A 10,723-nucleotide genomic window follows, 5' to 3' on the forward strand; every position below is an offset into this window, starting at 1 on the left:
ACCACCCCGTGGACCCCCGAGTAACCATCTACAAACCTCCAAGGGGTCCATGACCCCGGGTTAAGAACCTATAGCCTATAGGTTATATTATATATACGTATACAACATTTTGCATAGTATATATTATTTATATTTACTACTATTTATATTAAATGGACAAAGCAAAAATACGAAAATTAATATCAAAACGTTGCTTATTAATCATTAGTTAGAAATTATTAGATTTGATAAAAGAAGAAAAAGAAAGAAAGAAATTAATTTGGATAAGAATATAGCTGAAAAAGAGAAGTACATGCGATGTTAGTAATTTACTTTTTAATGTACTAATAGAAAATGTTATTGCTGAATTTACCAACTGCATGAGGATATCTCTTCAACTACGTTTCTTACTTTACTTGATAAAGTTTATTCAAGAATTCAAAAATCTGATACTATGTTGAGAGATAACACAGATAGATAACATGCAAACAAATGTGAGAACCTGTTTACTCATGCCGTTTTTACTAAATTAGCACTAAAATAGTTCCAACAGTATAGTGTCTACATTGGTTTAGTAAATTGTTGACTGCTAGAGGAAAGACCACTCGGTGGAAAAAATAGAGTTGTTTTCTATTTACCCGACTAAAATGTTTACTAAAATCATTTCTGGAATAATAACTAAATAGTATGTCCACATTGTTCAAGTAAACAAAAATTAGTAACATGCTTTAGTCACTCGGCCGAGTAGGTACTATCCTAGTGTAAACCGGGCATAATATACTACAATATTAAATAAAAAATGTAAATTCTGTTTATTAAATTATTTATACATTATAATTTATTAAATTTATAATATTAAATAAATTAATAAAAAATTATACTTTAAGTATAAGTAATTTAAAGTGAACTTGTTTTGTATTATTCTGAAATAGTCCAATATAAAATATAGAATTTCATAAAATATTTACAAATGCTAAAAGTTTTTTTGTATTACATTACTAGCATTTGTAAATTATTGTACTTGTAGTATTTGTAAAAATGACGTATATTTAAAATTTTTCATAATTTTTTATAAGTAATAACATTAATAATGAAAAGTTAAGGGGCAAAGTAAAATCTTGGTAGAATATGTGAAAAATAGTTGTGTGACGGTCGGAGATCTCTTCAGCAAAATGTATTTTCTCACTCTCGATTTGTTTTGAACGTAGTGCACGCATTATTTATACGTTTATTTTATTCATAAAACAGACCACACACGTTTAAACGTATACTCGGTAATTATTGTCTACTGCTTCGTCGTCACACATAATAGATCAGTTCAATCGTTTCTTGTGTATAGTATGATAATAATATACGAAATAACAACGAATCAACCGAAATGTATTAATTATTTCAAGGTTATCCTTAGAATATTTCGTACAAATGTGAAACGTGTCTACCCGGACAATAATCGAATGCGCGTGCTATTACGGCGATATGTTTAAACTCGATCAAAGAGTAAAAACAATAAATCCGGACTATTATATCGACGTGTTTTCGTTGTTTTTTGTTTCTCTTTCTATTCGATTTATTGTTAAGAAATGCTCACTTCAAACACGCGGTTTTTCTATTGTTATTTATGTTCTGCATTTTAATTCCTCGCAGTAGGATCTACGATATAAATAATAATATCGTGCACAGCAATAATCGTGGCAATGACGCTCATGCTTCGGACTAAGATGATGTACGTGGACATTAATATTTTTGTATTGATATTATTTAATAAAATTATAAGTAAGCATAGTGTGGCATGATCTGCCATCAGGCGTGGCTTCAGAGATTTACCGGGGGGGGGGGCATTTTAAGTATTAACTTATAATATTTGTTTCACCAAATAAGTACCGAGACACAGAGTTCGACTACGTTCCTATATTATGATACACACCTCATATTAATGTCATAATATGGTTTTTTAGGAAAAATAAAATTATTGGTAGATATCTAATTATCTAATTAAATAATCGGGATTTTACAGTTCACAAGGATAAGATTGTATTAAAAAATTTAAATTTTTGAAAATCCTGGGAACCATGGCCCCCTTGGAGCCGCGCCTGTCTGCCATAATATGGGTGCCAACACCTGTAGAATTTAATATCACATATAGCATGTAAAGGGTTGCCATCCGTCCCGATACATCGTGATTGTTACCATTATTGATCTCTATTGTCCCCACATCCCGAAAAAAGACTAAAATGTCCCGATTAAAAATGCCCATTGTAAGTTTCGCAAATTTTGATTTATTGTATAGAAATATGCGATCGAAAAATAAAAATTATGTTTTCAAACATAGGCGTGCGCAGACCTCTATTTCAGGGTATGCAAAAGGCTGCCACTGCCTACCCATCCCCTAAAACTGAAAGTTAATTTAAGTGTTCAAAATTCTGATCTTAATAACTATTTAATTTAAAATTTTAATTTTTTTTCCCGAAAAAATTGACTGAATAGCCATTTCTTAATCGTTATAACTGTCTTCATAATTAAAATTTAAAATAAATTATGAAAAAAAAAAATTAAATACATAACCCTTAAAATTTTATGAGTAATACGTTTAATAGGGTAAATAAATAAAAGCATACGTGCGACCGAGCCAGCGGCGGCGTAGCAATTTTCGTCAGTCAAGAATACCCTAGCGAAGAAATACATATAACCACTGATATAGAAGTTGTCGCGGTATCCATAACATTACCCCATAATAAAATAACAATCTGCAACCTCTACCTCCCCAATCAGAAAAATTTCACACTCACTGACATAAAAAATATCACCCATCAACTCCAACAGTCGTTCATAATAGTCGGGGACTTCAACAGCCACAGCCCAATCTGGGGATCACATAAAACCGACACAAGAGGGAAAATAATTGAAGAGCTCCTAACTCAAGACAATCTAGTAACATTAAACACCAGCCTGCCCACCAGAATAAATCCCTCTGACGGGAAATTTTCTGCTATCGACCTTTCTATATCAAATACCTCCCTTGCACACAAACTTGAATGGAAAGTACTACCTGATATCTTCAGCAGCGACCACTTTCCCATCCAAATAACATTCACTTACCCGTCAAACCAAGAAGACTTATGCTATCCGCCGAGATGGAAAGTTAAAGAAGCTAATTGGAACCTCTTCAATTCATTAATAGAAAATAGTATATCCACACTTGAACCCCCTACTAAAGAAAATATCGATGATGATGTAAACCAATTTTCAAAACTCATCACTGACACTGCAAAAATGTCCATAGGACTAGCCAACAACAAACCAAAACGACCTCGGGTTCCATGGTGGAACAACGAAATAAAAACATCTATTATAAATAAAAACAAATCCCTTAAAAAATACCAAAACACACACAGCTTAAATGACTTCGTAGAATTAAAACGAAATAGAGCGCGCACTAGATTTTTAGTTAAACTCAGTAAAGCCACATCCTGGAAAACCTTCACATCTAGCTTAGATAACCAGACTGATCCCTCAGTAGTGTGGAGTAAAATAAAATCCCCCAAAGGAACCAACCGACATAGCAATATTCAACTTATATACAACTCTAAACTCATATCGACACCAAAGGAAGTGGTAAATTCTATTGGAGAATATTTTCAAAAAAATTCAAGCAATTCCAACTACGATGACCATTCATTACTAACCCACCGCCACCTTATGACAAGAGAGGATCCCCCCAACTGTACTACCTGCGGTGTCCAACTCACCATCAAGCACATCTTCACAGAATGCAGAAATAACCAGCAAGAACGTATGATAACCTTTGGAGCCACCCACTTATATGAAATCTTCAGCCCGGAACCAACCGCAACTCAAAAACTATTTATTTTCCTAAAAAAATCTACCTTATTCAAAGAAATATAACTTTATATTGTATAAAATCATGTAAACATGTAACTATGTAATTTATTTAAGTCACTGTCTGACCAATGGCCATAGCTGCCGCGGTCTTTTGTTCTTTTAATAAAAAAAAAAAAATAAATAAATAAAAGCATAATTATATACTTAATGAAAAACAAAATAAATTTAATAAATAATTAAAATTAATCATAAAACGATTCTACATATAGTTGAGTTTTTAATATCACGAATAATGCTTTCGGGATTTTAATTTATAGCCATTTCTTGTTCTTTAGTTGATAGTTATTTAATCTCGCTTGAATTATTGTATTTCTTAATTTCATTAACACATTAAATCGTTATTATAGCATATGATTTGTGTTTCAAAAATAAATTTTACTGTCTGTGACTGAATATAAAAATATAATAAAAATCATAATGTAATACAAATCACATAATATACATAAGACCAAATATGTCATAATTTTTATTTATTTTAAGTAATTTTGGAAAGAAGGTTCTATGTTTAGGGTATGTAGTTGCATACCCTGTATACCCAGTGCGCACACCTATGCATTCAAACATGTACGACTAAACGGATGGGTAAGAAGTTTTCATTAATGTCGACCCAATAAATTAATGAACGAAATCACCTGCTCCCAGAGACTAGGGGGTCAATTTTACAGTGTCAAGTAAATTATAACATGAATTGCGCAGAGTTCTAAAAATGTGTTTAAAAGAACAAATAATTGTAAAAAAAATTAAAATCTTCTGAAAGGTATGGCCATTCAAGTAGGTACTCTACGATAAATTATAAATATATTTTTTACCGTATACTCTATTATAGTTTTATATACTTGGACATATTATACATACTTTATTATTTTGCAACTATGACTAAAATTTTATCGAAATCCCAAATTGTATTATATTTATACCTCTTTATATGTTATCGTAGTCTTCTTACAAAAAAATACGTGGTTTATTACCAAATTACCAAACATATACCAAAATTAAAAATCAAACAATTCGTGATGGCGAATTGAAAAAAGTTCTGAAAAATAGTCGTAAACGTGATTCGGAAGATAATATTTTGAAAACAATGTATGATCGATGTACAAAAAAAGAGTACCAAAAATTTTACTCCGTACGCAAAAACAATACATTTTTTACGTGTAAGGATAAAAATGGGAAGTATAAATTAAAAGTAGTTTAAATTTGTGCGATATCGCAGAACTTGTTTGATATTGGGTATTTCAAATAAAGGTAACACAAGCCCAGATATTTACGAAAAGATCAAAATCAACTTTAGTCGAATGGTATAATTATTGTCGAAACGTAGCAGTAGCTGGATTTCAAAACCGTAAGACAATGGGAGGTCCTAGCCTAGTTGTGCAAATAAATGAATCCTTGTTCCAAGGTAAAAGGAAATATATCAATATATATATAAATATATATATGATACCTAATCATGGAAGATTACGTCTTGGAGATCGCAAACCCGAGGAAAAGTCTAATGAAAATGAAGGAAGTTCAGATGAAGACGATGTAATAAATAATCGAAATTATAGACAACGAATTCAAGGGCCATGGATTTTTGGTTTGTGTTGTAAGCATGATGGCATTTTTGAGTGAATTTTTTTTTAAAGTTGTAAAGTGTGATCGAAATACCTTACTACCAATTATATTAAATGAAGTTGAACAAGGTACTACTCTAAATTCCGATAAATGTAAGGTTGCCGTAAATTTATAAGGCGAAACAGGGACAAAACAAACATATTATTGAGTAATATACTTTTTATGTAACTCTTAATATATCGAGAAAACCATTAATGGCCAGCAATATAATATTTAAAAATATTTTTGTAAAATATATTATATATTATTTATATGTGTAAATTTCAAATAATGGTTTTATTATATACTGTTAATCGATTAAATGGTCGAAATTAAAAATTAAACAATTCTACATTTCCTCTAAATGTCTAAAGAGGGACATATGGGCGTCTCGAAAATATTTTTCGGGACACTGGGACACGAAATCCAAAACCGGTGACAATCCCGGTTTTTCGGGTCATGTGTCAACTTTAAATAAATGACGTGCGTATTTTATACTTGTAATGAACATGGTTTATCCATAAAACGATTAATCATTCGGAAAACTTTATTGACCCAATTATTGGTGCTGAAACACAAACTATAGAAACTCTTTGGAAACACGTCTTAAATAAATAAAACATTAATAATGATGAAACTTACTTGAATTCCTTTGAGTGATGTTTAAGTTGATTGCCGAATGTCAGCCAATCTATGTTATTCATAAAACACTACGGGCAAGTTAATTGACAATAGTCTCGATTAGGGCCGTCTTAAGCTATGCAGGAGCCCATGAACAGGGACGGCCTGGGAGAAAAATTCAGGCCGGGAAAATGTAATACCCAGGCCATATATTAATGTTAAGCTTACAGGCCGTTACTATAGTGGTGGTGGGGAGGTAGAAGAGGGCTGAGCTTATGTTCTACCCCCCCCCCAACAACACTACCAATTTATTTAATAATTATTTGTTTATCTAATATTTTAGTTTTTATTATATGTAAGAGTATATAAAAAAAATAAACCTTCAATCAGTATCAATATTTTTGTGAGACCATTGTGTGTTCATATAATTTCGAAGGCCTAGTTACGCCTATCTCTGTGACTTTATGTATTCTCTTTAAACAGCTGAAAAAAGTTCAATTAGCTATTGATTTTTATAAATAAGCAATACCTACTATATGATTGAATTTTTTTATAATAAATTATATTTTATAAACGCTTAATAAACAAACCAAAAATAATATACATACGTCAATTAAGCTTTTATAATTCATTTTATATTTTAAATATAAATAATAAGTTAAATCATTTTAAAGACATGTTGAAAAAAGCTTACTTTTTTATGTCAATAAATTAATAATTAATTAAATAATTATTATTTGATCGTTATCAATATTTATCGAAATTTCTTTTTCAACTGACATTAACATAAACGTTTCAGTATTTTCATTAGTAAGTTTACTTCTTAACCTATTTTTTATATACCTACTTTAAAGTAGAAAAATATTGTTCACAGACAACTTGGGTAACAGGAAGACACAATAAATACTTATAAGCAACTGTTAAGACTTGATGAGCGTTACTATACAAACTTTATTTTATCAATACTTTTAACACTGTATTTTACTAGAGTTAATACAATATATTTTATTTAAGTCAAAACGCATGTTGAGTAACCTACATAACTGTAAAATTTTGAATTAATATTAACGAAAACAATTGTAAATTAAAATAATGTCCGAACAAAACTATTAATGAGTTGGGAACTTAATTTTATTAAATTTATTCTGATGTAACAATACATGTTAGGTTAGGTTACATGTTAGGTCAAAAAAACATAATATGTTTTAATAAATTTCATATTATGAAAAAAACCCTCCTAATAACCATTGACAGTTCCAGACTTAGTTGGGGGAGGGGCTAATTAATAATTTTTACAAAACTATAGCAAAAATGAGTTTTTTTTTTATTATTAAAATGGATCTAGAACATAGAGATTTAGAATACTTAGTTACATACTCCATATTAATAAGACAAATTGCTTTTTTATTGAATAACATAATAAAAGGTCTTAATTTTTTCACTCAATAGTATATTTTTAGCATTTCATCAAGTTATATATATATATATATAACGGAGGCGGCCAAACTTTTTTCGGCCACGATCTACTAAAAATATACTTCACCTTTGAAGATCAGTCGATCTTGGAAATTTGTTTTACAAACCAGAATAAAAGATAAAAACTATACAGATAAAACTTATCGAAAATTTGTTCATAACCACCACGATTAATTTTCGTGCACGTAGCCTAAAAATAAATTCTAAGATGATCAACTCTAAAGTCGTCCGCGACGACTATTTGGCCGCCTTTGATATATTTTATTCTTGTAATTCATATAGAAATGTGAGTTACGCAATTAATGTTTTCATAGTAATATAATATCATACCATGGTAAATTATTATTGTTTATTTCAGGATTATTCATTATATAGATCAGCGGTCACCAACCATTTGGACCTCACGGACCACTAAATACCTACATATTCTAAATTCTACGGACCACTTTTAGCTTAAAATAGCTTTTTACATAAATACCGTTAAATAAATCGATGAGGTATTTTTTTCGGTCATATTTAACTTGTTATTTTCATTGTTTGCTGCAATGGATCTATTATCCACATAATACCATGTCTAGGGTCTTATTTTTTTGGGAAATAACGACAAAAAGATTCTGTAAGTACCTAACGTTCAAATTTTTCTGTGGAACACTTAAATTTTCTCGCAGACCACCGGTTGGCGACTGCTGATATAGATAGCAGGTATATATCGTCAAATCGCAACTCCATACTAGCACGTACCTACCTACAATAGTCGATGATGTTTTTTATTTGTAATTTTTTTCTAACAATATACATTTTGTAGTAATATGGGCTTAAGAAGGCGACTCTTAGGGCATCCATTGCTATTAAGACACTATTTAGAAACTGATAGGAAGTCTACAAGGTGAGTTTTACGATTAGGAATTAACAATAATTGTAAAAAATAAAATAACAAAATCACAATTATTTGTTATAATCACTTTTAAATAGACACAGAGCAGTGGCGTATCCAGGATTTTTCTTCAGAGGGGGGGCTGGTCAATTTTTACATAGCAGTGGTTTAGATGGGTTCTTCCATAAGTTTAATATGTGAATGCCAAAGTTATATTTCAGATTTTAGTTCCTATAACCCTTAACATATATTGATTTAATAATACTCTTGTATACTTTAAATACTTTGGATATTGTATTTTATAGTAATATAAAATAAATTATTATACACTAATTACTTATTAAAAAAAAAAATAATAAAATAAACTTCTAAACATGAATATAATATGATGAATAAAAATAATAAATAAAACTTATATAATTAATTTTTAACATTTTTAATTAATTTTATTATTAAATAACAACAAATTTAAGCGACAATTTTAACCTTTAAGCCTTTCCGCTGTTAACAGATGTACCTATAAAATATTCGATCATCTGAAATTTCAATGTCTCTATGAATATATAATAATGCGAGTCCACAAGTCTTGACTCAGAAGTTGAATTCTCAATTCACGACCGATGCACAATATTATATCATTATAATATTATAATATGGAAACATTATTAAAATAAATGATATACTCAATGGACAAGGAAATGTTTCGATGGTTTACCTGAAAACTTGACAGTAAGCGATTTACCTTTTTTTAAATACGCTTCGCTTACATCATTCGACGTAGAACAAAGTTTTTCGAGGTATAAGAACTTATTGGCTCCAAATAAAAGAGCATTCGAATTCGAAAATTTATATAAAATTATATATTATAATTTAATAAAACCATTAACACACAATTAAGTAGAAATAATGAATAATAATTGTGCAACATAGCTGCTTTAATAAATTTATAAAACAATCAATACTGTAAAAGTTCTTACACTTAATAATTCAATTAATAGTGGAGTCAGGATTTTTTTCTAATGACGACTACCTAAGGTCAATTCTATTTTTGATGTAGGCTGAATATAATCTATAAAAACTATATGGACTGATTTGTGTAGATTCCATTGCCATATGTACATTTTCTGGCATTTCTTATTCTTCATTCTGGCTTCTATTTTACCTCAACTAGGAATATTTCTATGGCAATCTTTAGCTTTTTTTTAGCAATTAAGTTACCTCATATGTAACAAGTGTACTCTATACTCATTGGATTAATACCTATCTTCTTTTATACTTAAAAATATGCAAATTTTTTTAATATCTTTTTAAACTTTAAAAAATATTTGCATATTTTTGTTCAGTAATTTATTTTGTTCTATTTCCACTAGGTTAAACATTTTGTTGCAATATCAACGTAAATAACTATATCTTAATGTGAACAGATTATGATTTTAAATAAGCATTTATGGTTTTGGTATACAACTAAAAATGTACCATCTTCATTTATTTTTGTGAATAGATAGAATCTAGGTTTTGGATATTAAGAAAAATATTAATTACTTGTGAAAATTTAAAAAAAAGTTATAAAATATTTTAATATTTTAAATATGTGTTTACGAGCATTTTTATTTTAACAAAAATACTCCACTTCATATCAGAGATGGCTAAAAAAGTCATTTATAAGATCTTTAAACACTATATAAACATAATATCATGAATAAATGCTAAGTAAATTAAATTAAAGTATTATTACTAATTTACTTAATAAAAATTTTTTAACTAAATATTGCACAAAATAATTAACAAGAGGTAGGATTTTATTTTAAAATAATTACATACTTGCCAAAAAAATTCCTCGCCATATCAATAAATTATTAAAATAAAATAAGAGTACTTTAATTATATTTACCAAGCATTTACTCATATCTTTATATTGACTGTTAAATATCTTAAATATTATTGAATTTTTTCTAAGGTATTTTTCCAAAAAGTTTAACAGTGTCTTTATTTTGTGTATCAAGTTTTTTTTTTTTTTTTTTTTATAAATTATACAAGTTTAAATTATATAAAGGTATTTAATTATTATTATTTAAAATATTCATGATTTATTGTTATTCCAATAAGAATAGTAAAATAGATTAGAGACCAATTTGGGAAAAAATAATATTTAATGATACATTATTATCTTATTTAAAATTAGATACATTAAGTATTAGATATTTATATTAGTAATTTTTAAGGTAACCTATTCTCAGTTATACAAGAAAATCTGATAAATTAACACAATATATGACC

At 28.7% G+C, this 10,723-nt stretch overlaps 1 protein-coding gene across 1 annotated transcript; it reads left to right on the forward strand.

The window, feature by feature from the left end:
* Positions 1–5,229: 5,229 nt before the first annotated feature.
* LOC112679406 lies at positions 5,230–5,493 on the forward strand. The gene has a single exon (XM_025549195.1). The coding sequence runs from the start codon at positions 5,230–5,232 to the stop codon at positions 5,491–5,493; it is 264 nt and encodes an 87-aa protein (XP_025404980.1).
* Positions 5,494–10,723: the final 5,230 nt, after the last annotated feature.

Source organism: Sipha flava, unplaced genomic scaffold (genome assembly GCF_003268045.1).
Source record: "Sipha flava isolate LNK unplaced genomic scaffold, YSA_version1 134_pilon_pilon, whole genome shotgun sequence".
NCBI lineage: Eukaryota > Metazoa > Arthropoda > Insecta > Hemiptera > Aphididae > Sipha > Sipha flava.

What these genes read in the sequence shown, in the direction of transcription:
- LOC112679406 (XM_025549195.1), top strand. Translation starts at nt 5,230, where the DNA reads ATGGGAGGTCCTAGCCTAGTTGTGCAAATAAATGAATCCTTGTTCCAA.